The sequence below is a fragment of the Podarcis gaigeae genome (genome assembly GCF_964106915.1).
Source record: "Podarcis gaigeae genome assembly, chromosome: 10".
NCBI lineage: Eukaryota > Metazoa > Chordata > Lepidosauria > Squamata > Lacertidae > Podarcis > Podarcis gaigeae.
Genome location: NC_139686.1, coordinates 32,169,953 through 32,193,385, shown reverse-complemented (window position 1 = coordinate 32,193,385; position 23,433 = coordinate 32,169,953). Strand labels below are relative to the sequence as shown.

General features: G+C 41.1%; 1 protein-coding gene across 2 annotated transcripts in view; it reads left to right on the top strand.

Moving 5' to 3' along the window:
* The first annotated feature begins 25 nt into the window (after positions 1-25).
* The window catches only part of UBN2 (ubinuclein 2), a 47,890-nt gene continuing 24,482 nt past the window's right edge, over positions 26-23,433 (top strand). The window contains exons 1-10 of one of the 2 annotated variants that reach the window (XR_014555207.1): positions 26-2,094; positions 10,257-10,349; positions 11,487-11,588; positions 13,463-13,600; positions 14,642-14,754; positions 16,833-17,331; positions 18,807-18,877; positions 20,262-20,391; positions 20,971-21,089; positions 23,096-23,209. Coding sequence is in view for 1 of the 2 variants with exons in the window: in XM_083698554.1 (XP_083554680.1) it covers positions 1,588-2,094; positions 10,257-10,349; positions 11,487-11,588; positions 13,463-13,600; positions 14,642-14,754; positions 16,833-17,331; positions 18,807-18,877; positions 20,262-20,391; positions 20,971-21,089; positions 23,096-23,209 (1,886 nt within the window). In the remaining variant the exon portion in view is untranslated. The remainder of the gene's footprint in view (positions 2,095-10,256; positions 10,350-11,486; positions 11,589-13,462; positions 13,601-14,641; positions 14,755-16,832; positions 17,332-18,806; positions 18,878-20,261; positions 20,392-20,970; positions 21,090-23,095; positions 23,210-23,433) is intronic. The other variant, XM_083698554.1, reaches the window with a different exon arrangement.

Below are 23,433 nucleotides of genomic sequence, written 5' to 3'. Positions count from 1 at the left end.
AACAAGAATCAAAATTGGCTGGTCTGTCTCCATCTTTGGGTGAAATACACAGGCTGGTGAAAAATGGGAATCAATAGATAACTAGGCAGTCCTGGGAAATTTGGAAATCAATTTTAGGTATAAATTATTTTTTCTAGGCAAAAAGTCAATAGATTGGGTAGCTGGATTGTTGGAAAATTCAGAACAGAAAAAGAGTGCATTTCTTCATATACAGTAGTACATAGTTTAAACCTGTTATTTGCCACCAACTTGGATGTCTTTAAAAGGGGATTAAATTCCTGGAGGATAAGGCTATCAGTGGCAACTAGTTATGATGGCTTTGTAATACATCCAGTATTGCAGGTGGTATGCCTCTGAATACAGCAAGTGGAGAGTGGTCTGTTAAATTCATATTCTGCTTTACAAACATCTGGTTGGCCATTGTAATTTGAGGCTTTGGTCTGATCAAGTGGGACTTTTATGTTACTTTAATGTGTTTTTCTTGGCCTGCCACCACCAAAATGTGTCTGCTCTTTGGGGACAGAAACGTTTTGGAGGTAGATTAGGATCCCAAACTCAGGGTTAGCCACATTTTTTTTCATTCCAAAATATGGGGTGCCAAATATCATACTGTTTCTAGAGATAGGAACAGCACTCAGAATTTGGAGTTCATAAAGTGCATTAAACTGGCCCTGGGAGGTTGCAGGTGAGTGATAAGCCCAAATCTCCACCTGCTCTTCTACCAGTCTCAACGGAAATTAAGTGAAGAAGTGAAAATACTTCAGTGGCGTTGTTATGCAGAGATTGCTTAAGAGGTAACACGGTTGCGGAAGATCTTCAAAGGTCTATTTCATCTACTTAAAGCAGCTGCATCATAAAAAAAATCATGTGCAAGTATTTTCCCATATTCACGTTTATATTCGTGACGATTAGTATCTGGCAAAGAGCTGCTTTCCATAATCACCTCCTTATACACGAGTTACTAAGATCTGAACCGACCCGCAAATGTATATGACTTTCTCATTACAGTAGTTTCGAAATGAAAAAGAGATGTTCTTATGTCAGAAATGGTCATGCGTGGTTGTATCCTCTCGGAAGCTGCTGCGGACATTGCGCTTGCTCCGTGCTTCTGGGCCGTTTAAAATTCCAGCCGTGGGCGTGGCGGACGAGCTGAATCGCGGGGGGAAGAGAAGATGCCTGGGTAGCTTCCCACGTTCATTCAAAGCAAAGTTCGACTCCTGCCCCTTTAAGAATCTTACGGTAGAGCAGCGTGCATATTTCCAAGGCAACCTTGGGCGGGGTTCCAGCGTCTTCAACGTGCGATCGCGGTGACGTCCTGAAAACCTGAGCAATAACAACAGTGACGTGCGGCGGCGCGTCCGTGGCGGTCCCGCTTTTGCGCATGCGTGCCCTAGTGGCCTGCTTCTATTTACGTGGGGGGGCTCCAAGATGGCGGCGGTGTTAGCAGCGAGGAGAGCCTAGTGAGGAAGGGGGGGGGGGAGGTACCCTGACCCGGTTAAGGGGAGGGAACGGGCGGAGGAGGAGCCGGAGTTGTGGGTGGTGAGGGAGGGTCACCGAACAGGTGGGAAGGGGGGGTGGGGGGGTTAGATGATGGCGGAGCCGCGCCGGGTGCCGTTAATTAGTCTGTCACCCGTGAGGCGACGAGAAGGCGAGACTCCGGTGCTCGAGCGAGAGCCTGGAGGGGGTCGCGAGGCGGAGCAGCCATTGGTGTGTGAGGCCCTTAAACTGCCAGAACAGCCGCAGCAACACCACCACCACCTCCACCACGATAGTGGCCGAGCAGAGCCTCCACCGCAGCCCTTCGAGTCCTGCTCCCGACAGGAGTTACAGTCGGCGGTGATACCGCGCGAGGTCAGCCGGCCTGAGCAGACGCCGAAGCCGCTGCTGCCACCTCAGCGTGAGCCTCCAAGGCCAGAGCCGCCGCCGCCGCCGCCTCCGTCAAACCAGCCGTTGCAGCTCGAGAGCAACCGGCAAGAGTCGCCGCCGTCGCCCCCGCGTCAGACGGTTCGCCTGGAGTTGGTGCTGAAGGACCCCACCGAGGAGAGCTGTGTGGAGTTCAGCTATCCCGAGCTGCTGTTGTGTGGCGAGCCCCGGGTACGGGACCTGCTAACCAAATTCCTCCCTCTCCATCTTGACTCCTATTTATTACTCTTGTCCTTTAGCTTGAGCGCTGTGTGAACGAAACGAATGATGGGGAAATGAAAGCGCTTGCTCGGAAGAGCCTATGAGGATATAAGAGCTTAAACGCTGCTAGAGTTACCCTGTCAAATGATAGTGACCATGTAGGAACAAGCTTTTTTTTGCTGTGTGACCCTTTGATCCAAATCAGAGTCCAAAGAAACCCATCAGTTGGCATATTGATCTGTGTGAGGCTCAAATATACTTATATTGCCCCGGCAGCTCCCAGGGTGCACACATTTTATTTAATTTGTCTTTAGTTAATTCTTTTAGAAACATTCTTCACTTGCATAAATTATCTGTTCTATTATCTGGTGTTTGTGAGCATTTCACCATGGGACTTATCCAGAGTGTTCATTCAACCTTGCCACCTTTGTGGTGCCAGGGCACAGTCACAGAATCGTGGAGTTGGAAGAGCTTCTGAGGGTCATCTAGTTCAACTCCCTGCTATGCAGGAATCTTTTGCTCAATGTAGGGCTTGAACCCATGATTCTGAAGAGTAAGAGTCTCAGACTGTAACACCCGAGCTATAAGAAGCTGCCCTACTTGAACCTAGCTGCATGGCTGTGCCAGGGTACCATAGTCTGTGTAGGAAGAGTGGTGATCATGTACAAAACTGAACCCAGTATAGGTTCTTGTACTTCAAACTGTACACAGGTCAGGAAGTTCCCTTGTTATAAGCCCATAGAATGGCTTAAATTTGTGAGAGTAGCCTAATTTGTTAAAAACTAGTTGTAAACAGCTAAAATGGCTAAGGAGAAAGGAAGTCAGTATATATTAAGGCTAAGTACTTGGTTGTAACTTTTAATATATTGGTGACAAGTTAGTTATAACATTTTAAAACACCTTGCTTTAGACTTCAGAGTCTGGTGTTGCATAGATATCAGGCTTATTCTTACAGTTCTGTAGGAGGCTGATAGCATTGAGGGTTAGTGTACTTGTTTTTGCAAGAAAGGGTGACAGAGAATTTTCAGTGTTGCATGAAAAATTGAATTACGGTCACATTTGATTATTGTGAAATAGACCAGTATATGAAGATATTCTGACTCTGTTGCTTTGTAATTTAGAGAAACTTGTCTGAGGAAAATATTTCAGAATAGTTCCATAAAATTATCTAATTACTTTTCTCTGGAGTTCTCAAAGCGTTGATGCTAGATAAAACACTGCCATGACCAGTCCGTTGTAAGGAATGGTAGCATTTCTTCTTCCTAAACAGAGACTAATTACAGTTAATCACTGTTTGTACTGCTGGTAATTTGTCTATAAGAAGCTATTGTGTTTCTATACTGGTTATACTGCTGGTAATTTGTCCATACAAAGCTGAGCTGTTCTCTGCATTTGGTTTGGTGTCCCGTGCAGATTTGGGTTCTTTAAATGGCTCATTATGGTTCCTTCTCTAAGACTTAAAGTGGAATATTTTAACTGCCACTTAATAGCATTTTGGAGACAGTGAATGTTGAGTTCTATAAGCGGTGTTGCAGCCTTATCTACAGAAATTCAGGGTTTGTGCAGTTCTGAGAAATGGACAAAAGCTGTGGATAATTCACAATCCTCATTACACTGAAGAACATCTAATAGCTAGTTGAGACATTTCTTTGGGCCACATTTTCTTCACTCACAGGAAGGTCTACCTATGTGAGTGATGTAATATATAATCCCGGATTTATGGATTGGTCTTGAGTGCAAATTAACTAACAATGCACAGTGTTAAGATCCTGGGTTGTGTTGGCTGCATGAATCTTTCTTGGAGTGAAGAAAATGGATCTTAATTCAAGATTAAATTGTGCTTAGGATGTGTTGCAAAATATCTGAGCTGTAGTCCCTTCAGCTCACTAGTTGACCACTGAGAATGTTCGCAGAGGTGGCTGCTTTCAAGATTAGCCTATGTTTGTATTCCATCACTAGAAAGAATATGATACTTTTTGTGTTCTCTTTTACAATCTGGTCCTCTTTATATGGATCCTAAGGGTGGCATTGTGCAGTTTTTACCAGGTGTACCCCTCTTAACGTTATGGAATATAATATGTGGTCTGAGGAGTAATTTCATATCCATTTGCCCTTTGCTTTTCTGCTTTTTCACTTGCTGTAATTTAGTCTTTGTAGGCCCGCATACTTGGAGTATTGCAAATTATCATTGTTTTGTTAAAAAAACTATGTCTATAATCTGAAATCTTCTCATACAAAGCACATTACATTGAAATGCCCAGGCAGTGTATAACATATTTTTACCTGAGTGCTTTGCCCAGAAGCTAGCTGAGGGTTGTGATTTTAATTTTTAAAAGAGATAATATAAAATGGCGCAGATAATTGTTGTTCTTGGAGGCAGATGCAGGAATGCCCATGAATGATTTTACAGACCACATGTGGGATAACTGGCCATTAGCGAACAGCAGATCTTTGCTCATTGTGAAACAATATTGAATATGTGGAAAGGTTAATGAAACAAAGGAAATAAAACTAGCTGAATTACAAATGAATTGTTTAAGCACAGCCTTATATTCCTAAACATTGTTGGATTTTTTGCAGCTGGATCCACCTATGTTTTTCCTTTTCCACAGTAGTGGGAAGGCAAAGCAAGAGAACACTTGTGGAATTGGGAAATGCCCTACGTAGTATTTAATTGTTTATCACTGGACCATTATGTGCTACGTTAGGTCATGTTAGGAGCATGTCATGTAGCAAACTATAGGGATTTGGTCACTATGGTTGTGGTCCAACACCCTTATCTGCTAAACCACACAAGTGCCATATGTCTGAAAGCACAGCCTTAAGAACACAAGATGACCCTGTCTGAATCAAACCAAAGGCCTACCAAGTCCAACATTTTGTTCCTGCAGTGGCCAATCAGATGCCTATGGGAAGCACACAAGCAGGACATGACTACAACAGACCTCTTCACTCATTTCCCCCAGCAACTGGCATTCAGAGGCATGCTGCCTCTGCGGCTGGAGGTAATACATAGTCACCATAACAATTAAGCATTGATAGCTGTATCCAATTTGAATGTGTCTAATCCCCTTTTAAAGTCATCCAAACTAGAGGTCATCAGTGCATCTATACTGATGGGGAATTCTATAGTTAAACTGTGTGCTATGCTTCTGACTCTCACACCTTTCAACTTCATTAGATGATCCTGGGTAGTTGCATTTCATGCAAGGGACAAAAACCTCTCCCTGTCTCCTTGTATACATAATCTTGATTACCCATACCCGCCATTTTTTTCTAAGCTACAATGCCCCCTTTTCTATCTTTTCTTTAAAGTAGGATTGCTCTAGCCCCTTGGTTGCCTTTTTTCTGCGTCTTTTCCAACTCTACAATATTCTTTTTGAGGTGTTGTGACCAGAGCAGCACACGATATTCCAAAGGTGGTTGCACCATAAAATTATGAAAGGGTGTTAACAATATTGGCAGTTTTATTTTCATTCCCTTTCCTAATGATTCCCAACATGAAATTTACCTTAAAAATAAAAAAAATTAGTGTGGATACCCATCCCACAAGTTGAGTGGCTCTCTTGAATGCATCTAGCCCTGACCATGCTGCAAGGACAGTAAAGTTTATTGACCTTTAATCTTTAAAAATCCATCTGAAATTGATTAGTCTTTTATAGTTGCTTCCTAGATTCTACTGACTATCACAGAGAGCATTTTAGTTTGTAAATAACTTTGACTCACACACTTACAAGACCTTTGCCTGCAGCTGCTCTCTTAGAAATATGATCAGGCATAATAACTTGGGGAATGTAGTTTTCAATCGTTCAACCTGTGATGAAACTGAATAAAACCTACAAACTCTCAGGAACTTGTGAATACAGGGAGTAAAGGGACTTCTCATAGTTTTCTTTTGAAAGCTAACATACTTTCTATCTCTACTTAGAATAATATAGCCTGAATGAAAAATTTGAGCAAGGTGGAGTTGTGGTCTAAACCACTGAGCCTAGGACTTGCCGGTCGGAAGGTTGGCGGTTCGAATCCCCGGGACAGGGTGAGCTCCCGTTGCTTGGTTCCAGCTCCTGCCAACCTAGCAGTTCAAAAGCACGTCAAAGTGCAAGTCGATAAATAGGTACCGCTCCAGCGGGAAGGTAAATGGTGTTTCCGTGCGCTGCTCTGGTTTCACCAGAAGCGGCTTAGTCATGCTGGCCACTTGACCTGGAAAAACTGTCTGCGGACAAACGGCTCCCTCGGCCAGTAAAGCGAGATGATCGCCGCAACCGCAGAGTCGTTTGCGACTGGACTTAACTGTCAGGGGTCCTTTACCTTTTTTATGACATGAATTCTCTGCAAACCGTCAGTTACCAATATTGATATTCTACATTCAAATGAGAATCCTAAGTATGTATGAGTTGGATGTTGAATGTTGTTGTTGTTAGTCGCTTTATTAAAACAATAATAATTCATAAGTTGACTGCCATCTCACCTGGGAAAAGAGCTTTCAGAAAGCTTTCTCTAAAATGCAAGTTCTAATCACGAGGCTCTTTATCCCAGTTTTGCAATGTAACTTATTCTCATTTATAAGAACTTGATTTAAAATTAGCACTTGGGGGAAAACCCAAACCTGTCATCTTTAGAATTATTGTCTCTGTAGCCCAGCTTTTATGATATTGGATCAGAAGTAATTCTCACTGGCTTTTGGTAAACAATGTGCGCCTGGAGTGCTGTGCACAGCCTCCATGGCACTGCTCTGGAGTAAGAGCAGGGACTTGCATTCTTTCTGTGTGTCTCCTGCCAATAGATGCAGTATTTAGAAATAACATTTGGGAAGCCAGCAGGCGTGTTTAAAGTGACTCTGGATAAGTATGTTTGTTCTGCAGCAGATGCCCAGTTGTTGCATTTGTTGTGGGTACCAGTTGCTTTACACACAGCAGTCAGTAACCAATGTCTTTTTACCAATGTGGCATTTCTGTCGAGAAATCTCTTATTTGAATTACAGCCTGCCTTTGTAATGAAATAACATAAGGTGGCTTACAAAAATATTAATACACTAAAGATAAAATACAGAATTAAAACTCACAGCAGTTTTACTACTGCTTCCACCTAAACTTTAAGGGCATGTAATGTGAACCCAACCTACGTATCTCTGCCCCACCATGTGGGTAAACTTTTGCACATGTGGTAAATTGTGTGGTACAGCAAAGGAACACAAACTGCTATCTGACTGCAGCAGTGCCCTGTCTTTGAATCAATATTTTCATGCTCTGTGTGTGTATTCTTTGAAAACTTGAGTGCACATCTTTCTTTCTTAAAAACTTTTTTTTAATGCTTTATTGGTTGAAAACTTTATAACAGAAATATGCAATAGATGTTATAGGCAAAATAAGAAATACAAAATAAACAATTATTCATTCTTTAACTAATACTTGCTTTGTACATCCATTTGTGATTAGATTTGAGAAGACCTCCAATCTTCCCCTTGCGTTCCTGAATTAAGTTCCTTAAATACACGCTTAAACTTTACTTTCTCTATGTTATTTGACTTACTATAAATTTTATTTTATAAAATTATCCTACTTACACACTGAAGCTCAATCAAGACCTGCCAACAGATTGATCTTTTGACAGTGTTCTTTTACATATACTCTGTATATATCCCACTCTCTGATAATTTTTTCTTTCTTAAATACTAAAATGAGACAAAGATAATTCTCAACAACTGGGCTCTTCAAGTGGCAGATTACCAACCCCACATATATTATGGGAGGATAGATTACATTGTTGGCACATTATTGTTAGCAGGCAAAGTTCTTTAGATCTCGGTGCTTGGACTGGTTATATATAAAATGAGAGTGCCAGAATTTTACAACAGTATAATTCCTTAGCTCAGTCCTACAGCAAATTGTCACCTTGTCCCTACCAAGTGCAATTTGCAACTGCCCCCACCCAATTTCTTGTCCCTCCAACATCTATGACAATTCCACATGACATTACTTTTCCAAATGCTTCTTGCTATCTCCCTCTTTCTATCTTATACAAAACCTAGTTCTAATTCTTTTTTTAAAAAACAACAACACTGGGCATTTCTGGAAATGTTTCCCAAGTAGCCTTGTCAAATGGCCATCAAAACTGCTAGTGCATTTAGGTGCTACTTGTAAAGGTACTCATAATTGGGCTGGCTTGCACATAACACTAAGCCATAGTTTAGTGCTATGTGCACTGAGCTCCCCATTCCTCTCCTTTTCCCACATGGTGGGGTGGGGAGTTCAGCATTTACTTCTAGGTATCATGCATCCTGATTCATTGCATGTGAACTGGGGATCCTGGTTTGAAAGAAACACTTGAGTTGTAAAGCAAGCCATCTTCAGTGGCTTGTCCAACCTGAATTTGTTTCAACTTTTGTTTTGTTGCCTTTTCAGCCTCTTCAGCCACATATCACTAACCTTTAGAAATGTGCGGAAGAATTACGTAAATTGTTTACATTTATAAACTGTATAGTTCAAAACAACAGATTATCTTTTTTCATGAGCAGATAGGTTTGCTGTTTGACCCTTATCTACCTTGGCTTGTAGAACAGTGTATTTTTCATTACTTTAGATGGTTGCTGCTTTCCTGATTCTGAAGGGCTTCAAAACTCTAGAATACATGCTCTTGTTAAATTAACAGTGACACATTGGTATATTGTTTCTAGAAATATACCTTTTCTTAGGTTTTGTGAGATGGCTTGTAGAAAGTTCTATGAAATATAATTCTTCAGCCCAATTATTTGAGTTCTTGGTCTACAAAGGATGGTGAAGCATCACCTTTTGCTGAAACTTGTGCCATGATAAATGCAAAAAGTTTTTATATTGTAGTTCTCTGATAGAAAAAGGATAAAAGTACAAGGCAAATGGGTCTTGTAGTGGGTTGGCTACAGATTTGTTATTTTGTAAGAACTATTTTCCCCCCATACTGGAAGCTGGGCTGCTATCAATAGTTTCCTGGTTTGGATGGAATGAGAAACCATGATTATTTAGAGGCATCCTGGTTTGCTCATGCTGCCACCCTGAGACCTTATGGTGAAGGGCGAGTAAAAAAACCTAATTATCATCATCATGAATAGATTCTGAAAACTGCCTTAGTTTGTTGAAGGTGAATTCTAACTTTAACCTTTATATGCATGTCAAGCAGACTAGGAAAAGTGACTGATTTACACTGATTGATTGACTAAGTGAATTTCATAAACAAAATGCTTGAATGTGTGTGGGGGGGAATTGACAATGGAGCTTAATGAAAAAATAGACAATTAAATTGCTATTTTTCAGATATTTCATCTTACTGTCTTACTGGTATTTCATTGACAATGAAGTGGTCAAGTTATATCAGATGTAATAAAATGTATGGCTTTGCCTTCATTGCTGACAGCACTCCAACTTCTTTGGCATACGTCATGCTTCTAAATACATATGCTAAGTTGGGAGGGCAGCTAATTATTCTGATGCCTTGATCTTAGAGACACATATTTCAAACAACTCTTAATGATTCCATTAGAATTTACTTTAAAGTAGGGGTGGCTTGCTTTTTTTCTTTTTTCTTTTTTCCTTTTGTCTGAGGGCAACATTCACTCTCAGCCAGCTCTCTTGGGGGCCAAATGACAGCAGTGGGTGGCTGGGGCCCCACATTTTTTCATGTACACTATTGCATTCACATACTATGCTGATACACTTGCACATGCACACACACACACACACACAGAGGGAGGGAGGGAGGGTACACCCACACATTTTACCACCTTTCTGCTTATCAAATAATCAATCTCATAACTGGGGAAGGGCATGATATGTATCCCTGTCAAGTGCTGGGCTTTGCCCATCACAGTGCAGAGCCTACTTTAATATTTTTCTTTTTGCTGCCACTGCTAAGACGGGTGGGATCTTGGAGGGTCAGAAAGATTTGGTTGGAGGGTGCAAATTGTAGGTAAGGCATCCCTTCTTTAAAGTTTCTAGTACTGGTGTGTTACAGCGTTAAACTGAACTCGTTGCAAAGGCTGCTTCCTCACCAAAGCTGCATTCATAAAATAAACTGTACTGATTCTGTGGCTTCTTTACCCGTTTGTATTGTGCATATATGAATTTAAACAATGACTGTGATTTCTGGGGTTTTCTCCTTAGATAAAATCTGCTTTTTCTGAAGATCCATTTAATGATGAAGAGCGTGAGAGGCATGAAGTGGAAATGCTGGCTAAGAAATTGGAAACAAAATACGTGAGTAAACAGATTTATTATGTTGCTCTAAGTCTGGCTGTTCATATTTTATAGGTGTTCTTACTAAAGTCACTTGATGCATTCTGAAGAATTCACTTATCTTAATTTCTCATATAATTTAGTTCATGGTGTCACATGTGTTATAAAACTTAGTTAATATTGTTAGATTTTGGCTGCAGTTCTACTTCTTGATGGAAAGAGGCTACAGAGAGACAACACATGGAACTCCAGTGCCACTGGATACATTACTGTTGTTCTGGGATTACAATGACATGTTGGGCCAGTTGCAATAAACAAAGTCCCCTTTATGCTTACTCCTCCTTGCCCCCAGTGGTTAGACTACCTGCATAGGCAGCAAGATAAAATTGGTGGCTACATATTTCAGCAGGGCGTTCTGGAAACTAGAAAGCCTTGGTTTGTTGTGGTTAGACATAGTGGGTTATAGCTCACCCAGTACAGCAGCCATTTGCTTAGTGTGGAGGGCAGCTGAAAGAAAAACAAAACAAAGTCAATTATATTTTTAAATAAGATATTGTATTGAGAGAATGGACTAATTTAATTTTTCATCATTCTGGGTGCTTTTTGTAGAAGAAGATATAAATAATATTTGTTATTCAGCATAATGCTACTCATCCATCTCCAGCCACACTACTCTCTATTTAGTCTATCTTAACCTCTAACCTATCATAATCTTTCATAAATGAAATCCTGTCTAGAATGAGGTCATTGAATTGTCATTGTTGAGCTGTTAAGCTTGGAATTGTTAACCTGTGACTATAAGAGTTATCTAGTACTGTATAAACTTTCATGCCTATATTTTTGTATGAGGATTGTGGATTTTGAGAACTTTAATGCAGCAGCAAGATAAATTATTTTCTGCTATACTGTAAATCCAAACTGCGGGAGGCAGTGGAAGACAGGAGTGCCTGGCGTTCTCTGGTTCATGGGGTCACAAAGAATCAGACACGACTAAACAACAACAACAACAAAATACTGTAAATTGCTTGATTGTGTCAATACTGAAGTAGCACCAAAAGTTTCCCCTGTCCAATGCCCTATAGTGCCTGTGTCTGCCATATATTAACTTGGTTGGCACCAGTACCTCAGTGGTTTCAAGTTGTAAATATTGTGTTGCAGGGTGGAAAGACCCACAAGCATCGGAAGGACCGTGTTCAGGATCTAATAGACATAGGCTATGGTTATGATGAAACTGATCCTTTCATTGATAATTCAGAGGCTGTGAGTAAAATTTATTTGTTACACTTGTATGCTGCCCTCTTTCAGTCATTCCAATCAGTGTTCAGGGGTTTGCCTATGATCACCATTCCAGGCACTAGCAGTTTTGCAAAGCTTTTTTACTTTAGAGATGAAATTACATCAAATGCCTTCATGCTATTTTAATCTACTTTGTGGAAAGGGGGATTAGTTCATATATCAGTTCTCACACAGGTTGCATTTAGCAGTCTGGCTTTAGCCTATATGACAATAATTTACAACATCAGTGACTAAGAGCAAGGCCTTTATGCTGGGGTTCTGGCCTTTGGAACTAGGCCCAGTAAAAGCAGTTGGCCAGGTCAGGTGCTGGCCAGGGGCCCCTCATTGTTCTGATGCAGCAACACCACCATTAACTGCCCTGACTGCGCCCCCAGGTGCTTTATAGCAGTACCACTTTTGAATAAGTGCTAAATTTGGTTCCCATCTGTGGTGGCCACCCATCATTTAAAATTACCCAGAATGTAATGCCCTGGCCCATGGATATATGAAATTTATTGAGTTCATAGATCTATAGTCTGGGTAGCACTATAGATCTATGAAAGCTATAGATTTAAGGCTGGGACATTGCATTTTCATTAATTTAAGATAGTGGGATGTCACTATGGATAGGGGCCAAATTTGGCTCCTGTTCAAAAGCACTGCCTCCCATCCATGGCTGAAGCATATATTGGGGTCAGGGGTGGATAGTGAGTGGTGCCGTTGCTGCCCATGGCAGAAAAAGTATGTGACAGCAGTCACTTCTGCTGTCACAAGCAATTCTGAGTCCTGCCCTCATTGGGGTGGTGTTAGAGTGGCATATTTGGCACTGTGCTGAGCATCCTCAAAGTCTGACTCTGGTCCTATTTGGAACAATCTGCCAATAGATGTCAGGAAGTGTTCTCTGTCTTCTTTTTGTAAGCAGACCTTTTTATTTCAGCTTGTATTCAGCTGCCTTTGTTTGGGAAGCTATGGCCAAGGTTTACTTAGATTTTTTTTGTTGTAATGGTTTTTATTTATTCTGTAGTTCATATAAAAATTATTAAAATAATCAAATTTAACCTTGAGTACCATTGTGTGTTAAAAAGCAGCATATAATGTTTTAAAATAAAATTATCTCTTTCTGGGTCTGAGAGAAAAGCTAAAAGCCAAATGATTTACACTATATTTTAATTGGAAAGAAACCCTATTGTGTTCAGTGGGGCTTGCTGCCTAGGAAGTGTGTTTAGGATTGCAAACTTAGTGTGATGTTTCTAGAATATGATGTGAGCTAAATCTTGTTAAATGTCAACATTTACCTGTTAATCATGGAATTATAGTGAGGTGGTTAATTTTTATGATTTACAATATGTGCCAGAAACAATTGTGCCACTAATGTTGTTGGACGCTTGCCATTGTGCCCTGGTAAATGATAGAAATTAGGATGACATTTGATATTAGCTAGAGGCACTTGATGAGGGATCTTGAGATTTTCTGTTTTCCAGCTGGCTTTATAAAACATTGATAATAGATTAATATGAATTTTCACATTTACCCTAATAGCTTTACATTTTGTCATGGCTCTGCTATGTTACAGCCAATGTATGTAATGGTTTGAGATTATTATATTTTTGTATATGGATATAATGTTGTCAACACTGCAGTATCTCAGCATTGCCTTCATCCAAATATTATTCTGTTTTTAATATGCTTTGTGAGTTGTACAGTCCTGGCAGTTATTTTCTCCACACTAGTATGGTGTTATTACTGTATTTGGTTAGTTTAATATCCTGTTTATTGTATGGTGGTATAGCAAATGCATTATTTCCATATTAACAAAATGGTAATGATCTCTTGACCTAAACCTTCCATTTCCTTCCCAGTATGATGAATTGGTACCTGCATCCTTAACTACTAAATATGGAGGGTTTTACATAAACACTGGGACTCTGCAGTTCCGGCAAGCATCTGATTCTGAAGAGGAAGACTTAACAGAAAGCAAAAAAAATAGACCATCTAAAGTGAGTAAATAGTTTATTCCAAGAAAAATTTAGAGATGTCACAGGTTTGCTGTGAAGATTCTAAAGCACCTCGCTTATAACGTTGAAGTATTTCAGTTTTCACATTAAAGTAAACGTACTATTTAATACAAATACCACAATATTTATGTTCATTTAGCTGGCTGTCTCTATGTCCCCTTGCTTTTGAAGATTCTAAGAAGATGCTTAATGAATGTGTGAAGCTGAATTTACTGAGTCAGATCATTAATCCATCTAGCTCAAAACTGTCTACTCTTAGTAAGAAGAGTGTTTCACAGTTGCTTCCTGAAGTCCTACCATCCAGAAATGCTAGGGATTGAGCCTGAGATCTTCTGCAAGCAAAGCTGAATTGTAGCCTCTCCCCATTTGATTTTAATGGTTATGAAAAGAAGATCAAAATCAGCACCTTGAATTGTGCCTAGAAAAGAATAGTGAGTTGGTGCAGGTGCTGCAGTGCTGCTGTAATGCAATCTCTGTAACCCACCCATGCGTAACTTTGACTGCAGTCCTATATACGCAGAGTCCCACGAAAACTCTGTATTACTTTTGTGTAGACATATATAGGATTACCCTGGAGCTTTGCAATCCTAGGAGGGGTCAGGGAAGCATGAAGTGGTGGATTCTTCACTGCATCTGCAGTCTTGTCAGCTCAGGACAACTAAGGCAGGCAGTTGTGAGGGGTTGCAGGCTCATGCAGTACAGAGGCCCAGAGAGGGTTTCTCTCTGAGAAATGGACCTGTTTAAAATGCAACAGATCCATAGACAACCCACTCTGCCCCATTAACACCCTGTTTCGCCCTGTTGTAAAGTGAAGAATAATGATGGAAGGACAAATTGGAGGTAGCTGTCATCTTACCATACTTGTAAGGTTCCAGAAGCATTTGACTGTTGGAAAGATTACGTGGATCTTGTTCTGATCCCATAATGAAACACTTACAATCTTACTTCCATAATAGAATGCTATTTTCATGATTGAAGTAATGGTGTGCTGCTCTTCTCCCCCCCCCCCCCCCCCGCGTTTAGGTAGTTAAACTGAAAGATGGCGAGGACCATAGCATGAAGAAGCGCAAACGGAAAGAGGACGAGGCAGAGAAGGAGAAAAAACCTCGGAAGATGAAAGTTTCTCGGCAGTTGGGGTGCATATTACACTAATTTCTATGAGAGTGTATCCTGGTTTAGTGAATTTATTTTTTATTATTTATTGAATTTACAGTATATGCCCCCCTGTACCTGCAGGTCTCAAGGCAGCTGACGGAATAAAATCAGAATATAAAACCACAAAATACATAATCAAAATAAAAACAGCAGCAACCCAACACACACATTTTTAAAGGGCATAGGATGTCAATCAAATCAACCCAAAGCCTGGTTAAAAAGGAACAATTTTGCCTGGCACCTAAAGGTGTATAATGAAGGCGCCAGGCAAACTTCCCTAGGGAGAGCATTCCACAGATGGGGAGCCACTGCAGAGAAGGCCTGTTCTCTTGTTGTCACCCTCCGGACCTCTTGAGGAGGCACCAAGAGCAAATGTTAAATTACTCCTTAGTTTTTATTGTAAGCTGCTGTTTATTTAAATAAATTAAAATCAAGTTGTGACATAGTCATGAATAGGACAAAGGGTGGGATTTTGTGGTGTTCCACCCCCCTTTGGTTTCCTGCACAAACCTAGCAGTAGAATGGCTAGAGCTTCTTTTTGGCATCTGTCTGTCGAGGGACAGTGGAGTGCGCCTCCAGGGGTGAAGTCTAACCACTGCATTAGCAACACTGAAGTGACCTTCCCAGGGTGCAAGCCTGGGCAGTGTGTACAGAGGTCCTGGGCTGCCTAGATGACAAGACTCCCCTCTTGGCTGTGTTGATGTGGTCCAAATGAAGTCAGAGCAATACATTTGGCAGCAACCTGGCTGCAGGAATTGCCAGAAGGCATACAAGGCGCCTTCCCACCATCTTAGGGACTCCACTCTAGCTTTGTGTAGGGTTTATTCCTTAGCCTTTTCTTCTGCTGAAGATATCCCATAAGGCAATGGTGGTTTAAGACTAGAGTTTTGCTTCTCCTAGATGGGCTTCCTTCCAGTGTTCGAAATTCCCATTGTTCTAGGTGCATTTTGGGATAGGGAATTTTATTAGTGTCATCAGTTTATGAGCTCTGGGCACAGTACTGCACCTACGATTTCAGATTAAAACTGTGGAGTGGAAGGAAAGGTGGAGCTTTTTCTGCCTCCCCACTTTCAGCTTCTATCTGAAGACTGGAGGAGAGACCCTCTTAAGAATATTAGGGGGGTGGGCAGGGGAAGGACTAGACCATGTGAAAAATGAACATAATATTTTAGCTGCAGTTCATTCATTTTCAGCTTTGTATTCTTGTCATAAAAAAGCTTGCCTGGACATTCAGTAGTTGTGCCCATAACCTAGGTTTAAGGTGCCATTTAGCTCCTAGCTTTTCTATCTCAGTTTCTAACTCTACTTCCTTCCAATGTTGACGAGCCCCATCTGCCCCTTACTTCCATCTGCACCGTGTGCAGAAATCACCTTCTTGACTGTTGGACCCTCTTTTGGCCTCATCCACTCAATCTTCCAGAGCCTGTCTTCACATGCAAGGAAGTCCCTAACTCACTGAGTGTTTGAGACCCATTGGCTACCCTCACCTAGTTTACTCAGCCACTTAAGCTGTTCTCAGGGTGCGGCCACTGTTGCGTGCTGATAGCTTCTAGGAGCCATAGGTGAGAGCTGAGTGCAGGGTAGGGATCAAAGGTGGACAAACTGCCCCAGAAGGAACACAATGTGTTTGCCACCAGAGATACTACCCATCCCCTAACACTCCTTACACCCCGCTTCTAAAAGAGTGCTTTCCCAAAGTTCATATAAATATGATACTGCTAAATTTCAATAGATCATAAGATACCAAAGGAAAAATTGCATAATTAAATTTCAACTTTCCACATTCAAGAGTTCTTCAGTATTTTTCCCTCCGGAGCACATTAGTCACAACTAATATGAGATCACAAAACTCTAAACTCCTCATGTTAGAAAATTTACTAGTTCAGTGTATGTTATGTTACTCATACATTGCAGAATACAGAGATGTTAACTAAAACTAGACTCCAGATTATTTACTAAACGGGAATTAAGTTGAGTGAACTTAATTCTTCCCAACTGCTTATATACTCTGTGTGTGTGTGTGTGTGTGTGTGTGTGTGTGTGTGGTTTTGTTTTTCAGGGTAATGGCCTTAAATTCACACAAATCTGAAAAGAAAAAGAAAAAGCTGTACAAGGACTCTCTTTCAGTTGCTGCAATGCTGCGCAAGTTTCAGAAGGAGAAGGAAGCCTTTAAGAAGAAAGAAGTTAACTTGAACCCCACAGTGTCAGTAACCACCTCTACACCTAACAAAGTTCCTGCTGCTCCTGCCACTGGTGGAAATGATGTATCTGACTTGAACCTCATCATCACAGATCCAGTCCTTTCCATTTTTAGCAGCACAAGTGAGCGTGAGCTCCTACAGGAAGCCGAAATTGCCGTGGAGATGCTGGGAGACATTGACTTGGATAGGTTACTTGATGGCACTTCCAATGGTAGCCCAGTATCTGAGCCATCGGAGGAGAATGGAAATGTCACTCAGCCCTCCCATACCTCTGAGGTCTTGACACTGAAACAGGTGCCTGCCCTCCCAGAAGGTCTTCCAGCACACCTAGAGAAGCGCATTGAAGACCTCAGAACTGTAAGTGTGGCTTTCTTGGTGCTGAATTTTGCAGAGAGTTGTTACAGCCCAAATTGCTTAACATTAAGGCTGGCAATATTTGTAGTATTAAGAGTAACATTAGAAACATTGGTTTGAATCTGGTGGTGTGGCTGAGCTAATGGGAAAGGGTCATAGCTCGATGGTAGAACCTCTGCTTTGCAAAAGCTCCCAGGTTCAATCCCATCTCAAGCTAGTGCAGCGAGACCTCTTCCCTGGAGAGCTAGACAGTGTTGTCAGTACTGAGCTAGTAATGGTTTCACTTGGTATAATCTTGTTTCCTATGTTCCTAACAGTAAGGCTTCTGTCACTGAAATGGGGAAGGAAGCAATTTTCAGCTATTCCCCCTCCCCCTTGCACCTATTTGTGTGGGCTTCCATTACCCTTTGGAGCAGATTTAGAGCGGGGGCTGTAGGGATGAGGGGGAATCACCTGAAGTTGTTCTCTCTCTGCTCTGATGGTGGAAATTTTCCATCAGCTGACTTACACCATTGGAAACAACTTAGTGTCACTGGGTGAGTGATAGACTTATTCCCCTCTAGTTATGTGTCATTAACAGTTTGTATTAAACTTAAAAATGCTGCAATTACTTCTCTGATGCTTTTTGTTGTTTCTTACAAGAGACTGTAAATGGCAGGTCAGTCACTTGATTTGTATACTTTTTGATGCACAACACAGCATGTAAAACTACAATACATATAAACACAAGCACACACACATCAGCAATACATTATCCACACCATCTCCTAAAAAAAACTATTCAAAATAATTTGATAATGCATACATCCTTGGAAAAAAACTATCAAAATAGGCTCTTCATAATTCATTACTAACTGATCTAGGATATGGTTGTAACAGAAATGGCTGCAAAGGGAGCTAAGGCCAGGTTTTGCAGGATCAACTTCTCTGTCACATCGTTGGTGGTTACATCTTATGATTAGTCAGCAGAGGGTAACTGTGTGGGGGGGTGTGATGGATGCGGGTGGCACTGTGGTCTAAATCTAAGGCACTGAGCCTCTTGGGCTTGCTGATCAGAAGGTTGGCAGTTCAAATCCGCTTGATGGGGTGAGCTCCTGTTGCTCTGTCCCACCTTCTGCCAATCTAGTAGTTTGAAAGCAGGCCAGTGCAAGTAGGTACCACTGCAGAGGGAAGGTAAACAGTGTTTCAGTGCATGCTGTGGCTTCGATCACAGTGTTCCGCTGTGCCAGAAGTGGTTTAGTCCTGCTGGCCCCATAACCTGAAAAGCTGTCTGTGGACAAATGTCGGCTCCCTCGACCTGAAAAGCGAGATGAGCATAGCACCCCATAGTCACCTTTGATTGGACTTAACTGTCCAGGGGTGATTTACCTATATATATATTATATATATATATATATATATATATATAATCATAAAACTCTGAAGATTTTTGACATTAAGTGTACTCAAAGTACCTGTGTTTTTATTGCTGTTTCTAGGCTGCCAACCTCTTTGATAAAGAAGGCAGGAAAAAATTCTTCACACAGGACATGAATAATATCTTGCTTGAGTAAGTGTTCCCTTGGTTTTTAGGAAAATGTTGTGCTTATGCAACAGAATGGTTGTCCTGATCAATTTCTAGGCCATGAAGTAGACAGACTTCATTTATTCATTGTTTTTATTTTAAGATGTTTATACCCTACCCTTTAGTCCAAGTGGCTCTCAAGAGCGGCTTACAGAAATCAGTACTAAGATGGTCTCTGCTTTCAGGTTCGCAGTCTACAACTACCAGGCATACAAGGAAAAAGGAATGAGAGGGAAGAGGGGAAAGTATGCACATGTTCTTAAAGTTGCAGTTATTGAACACAGTTATACAAGTCTGTCTGCGCAGGTTCTGGCTGTCTAGAAGAATTATAGCTCCTTAGCCATGTCAGTGGTAATTCTGGCTGGCTTGCACTTGTTGCCCTTGATTAAGAGCAGTCTCTCCGAGGAAGCACTTTTATCTGCCTGCCTGCCCAACAGATCAGATCCAGGAGCAGAGCAGATGACAATGTCCAGGACAGAAAAGCTTTAAGTTACCCATAGAAATTTAATTAGTATTGTTCATTTGCTGACGATCTTTTGATTTACAAGGGAAAACTACTGTATATTTAAATTCTTCTGAATTTGTATTGTACAAGTCTGGAAACTTACATAATCATAGTGTGGCAGCTGATACTTCTGAATTAATCTACATAAGATGTTTATTTGATAGCTATAGAGAGCCAGTGTGGTGTAGTGGTTAAGAGCAGTAAGTCTCATAATCTGGTGAACCGGGTTCGTGTCTCCGCTCCTCCACATGCAGCTGCTGGGTGACCTTGGGCAAGTCATACTTCTTTGAAGTCTCTCAGCCCCACTCACCTCACAGAGTGTTTGTTGTGGGGGAGGAAGGGAAAGTAGAATGTTAGCCGCTTTGAGACTCCTTAGGGTAGTGATAAAGCAGGATATCAAATCCAAACTCTTCTTCTATATTTTTACATATGATGTAGCATTCATCACATGGTGCTTAATGAAGAGATTGCTGCTCCCCAAGAGTTTAGTCTAAATTTTCATCTCGGAGGGAAGGGAGGGACATTGAATGTGGTGGGAGATATACTACATTGTGTATGAAACAATGGGTATTAATTGTTTCCTGTAGCTAGGGCAATCTAATGCAGAGCACACAGCTGTTTGTGTAATCCACATCTATACCTATTCTAAGGGCTATACTTCTGTTCTGGCTACCCTGTCAGAGCCTGAGAGATAAGAATAGCCAATTCTGTCTCATGATACAGTTATATTAATGCATGCAGGGGGAAACAATTCTAGTATTGCAGTTTCTCTGTCTGTATAACATAAATGCCCGTTTAAGGAACAGTGAGTAGAAGCAGTGGTCAAATTTTTCTCATTAATTGTGACTTTGTTTTATTTGCCAGTATTGAGTTGCAGTTACAGGAATTGAGTCCTACCATCCGCAATGGAGTATACTCTCACCTCGAGGCTTTTGTGCCATGCAGTAAGGACACACTGATAAAGCGTTTGAAGAAACTGCACCTCAATGTCCAGGTAAGCATACCTGCAGCAGTTGTATATTTTAGCATGGGCTGTAGAAGATGGACTAGACTGGGTTCTCTGTAGAATTAAGCCACTGATGTGGTATATATGTAATGTCAAATAGAGTTAATTTTAAATCATGATTTAATTAGTAAGAGCACTCTGCTCCTGTCTGACTCCTGGCTGTGCTGTGAAGCAAGACATTGTCTTGTCATTTGATGTGTGAACTTGGGCTTATAGTTTTCTCTCCAAATGAAGCACAAGCTCAAAGCCAAGAACAAACCTTGATTTACTACTTCTGTTTTGTTTGGAGAGAAACCATGAACCTTATTTTTTGGTTCTTTATCATTTTTATCATATTAAAAGATTAAACACAAGCTCTTATTGCTAATATGATAGGCTAACTTCATTCTTGATGAAAGCAGAATTAAAGGCTTCCAGTAGCTTCCCCCCCCCCCCCATCCAAGTTGTTTCAGAAGCTGAAAAATGTTTGAGGTGTTTAGGATGAAGGGGAACTGTGCAGTCTCTGAGAAGCAATACATAAATCAGTTGGCAAGACTGCTTGCATCACTAATTATTGTGTTTTCTCAGGATGACCGTCTGAAGGAACCATTGCAAAAATTGAAATTGGCTGTCAGCTGTGTCATGCCTGAACAACTATACAAATATCAGGAAGACTGCCATGCACACAGTCAGGCCAAGAATGCCAAGTATGTACATTACCCAGATATATCTCACTTGGTTTATATGGAGGATTTATGGAGGAAAGTAGGGTTATGCAAATGCTAGCACTTTATCTGGAGGGGTGTACTTGTGGCCTTCTGTATCTGTTTTGTGGTTGCTCTTTTGAATTATGCCATCTCCTAACAGGGCCAGTGCAAGATACTACACCACCTAAGTAAGGCAGGTGCCTGAGTCCTGTTTACTCCTTTTCCTCCCTTCCTTCCTTGCCATTTGCTTTGTTGCTGCTAATGCAGCAGCAGCACTGGTTGTGTCACTGCCTCCAGGTCTCCTTCTCCTCTTTCGTGGTCTGAGGAAGGGCCAGGGCTCCTGCAGAGCAAGGTGCTCTGGAGATGGTGGCCTAGGAGGTTGCTAGTGCTGCTGCAGCTTTGTTGCTGCAGCTAGAAATTCTCTTTTATATTCAGTTCTCAAAATAACTTTTAATTCTTTTTTTAAAAAGAATCGCTAGCCATGGCAGTAAAGCCACGGGGAGCACTAGCAATCTCCTGGGCCACATTCTTTACTATGGGAAAATGTATTGGTATGGAGTAGCCAAGGTAAGTACTTGCTTATTTATGTTATTTCTTATATTTATATATCACTTACTACCCAAACTGTTTACAAAAAAATAATAGAATATAAAGCAAACAGCAAAACTATAGATACTGTATATCTCATCTAAAATACAACAGGTGCCCTTGGGAATCTGTTACACTCCCAATAATAATGTAGGAAGAATTTGCAATAATGTAATGAACTTGAAACTAGTGTTATTGTGTTGCAGGGAGCATGATAGTCACACAATTGTATGTATAATTAGAAGCTGAAGCTCCTTATGTTCTCTGTATAGTCCCACATATGGATTCCTCACCTGTGCAAAGCATAAACTTTGGGAACTTTCTAGAGCTGTTATAAGGGAGTTGGTGCATATATCCCCTGCTCTTAAAGGAGATTTTGTAGATCTACACGTTTTCAGATTTAGAACAAATGCTTTCCCACTCAGCTCTCCTGATTGAGTTTGTAGCAGCTAAGGAAAGTTTCTCCATGACAGAACTGAGTTCCCTATTTTTTTGTTTCTTTTATTGTCTCACTTTATGGTTGCTTATGCGTTTTTCTTCCTGCATTTCTTGCATGCCTGTAGTACTCCTACGGAAAATACTTACCTACGGAAAATACAGTTGGTCATGACCTTAGAAAGGCACTTTTGCCTGCATTCCCTGAAGTTCACTAAACAAGGATGCTGTATCCTAGTTAGGGCCTCCTTGTGAGAGGAAATGACTGCTAGCCACTATTTTAAACCAACCATTTCCGTGGTTCCACTACTACAAGCTAGTAAATATACCCTTTATGGCTGGTGTTGAGAGCCATTGCACTAGAAGCATTGTCACCTTCAATGTGTTGTCAAGAGGATTTTATTCTTGGTTTTTTTTGCTATCATGGTTGACGCCTTCATTTTTATGGTTGATGCCTTCTGTGTTTAAAACATCATGCTCTGAATGTGTGTGCACTGGGAAGATACAGCTTTTGGCTGAGCAATCTTGTAGTCTTATTTGCTTGAGGACACATCATCCATCCCTAGGGTGTGTTAGCTAGCCAGTCACCCCTATCTGGGACTGCCCCAAGACAATAGCTTGTCTGCAACTATTGCTCTTCATATGATCAATTGTACAGTTGCACACAAAAACTTTTGCTTGCTGCATGTGACACTCACACCTTTCAATTGGTAATTTTCACAGTGTTTGCGAAACAACTCAGGGGGAAGGTGCTCACCTTGCCGCCCAAAGCATGCAAATATAATTAATTTTCCTTTTAAATGGCTAGAGCTCTAGGGTGTTCATTAGGCTTGCTTTGCACAGGGAGAGGACCCATACATGGGACTGTACAGATGGCCATTCAAATATCCGATAATAGCATAGTATTTTTCTGAAAAATAATGTTGCAGAAATAAGTCCAAAGGTATATCGTTGCCGGAAACATAATTGCTCTCTTGTTCTAGAATGCAAGCAGAAGATGAGCGAGACAAGAATGCTTCTGAGGAGGAGGAGGATGAGAAGCCAGGAAAAAGGGTTGCCGGTCCAAGAAAGAAATTCCGCTGGGATGAGACAGTGAGGTATGGTATCATGTTGCTTGCTTGTCCACTGCAATGTCCTTTTTAGTCATTGCATCGTAATTGTCACATCACAATCTAACTTGACCTACTGCACACCCTGACTGCCAGAAAAAGGAGTACTAGCAATTTCTGTTTCTAAGTCTCCCCCCATCCCAATAAATGCACAATTATAGTTGTCACAAATTTAAACTGATTTGTGGCTAGTATAATGCACAAGGGTATAA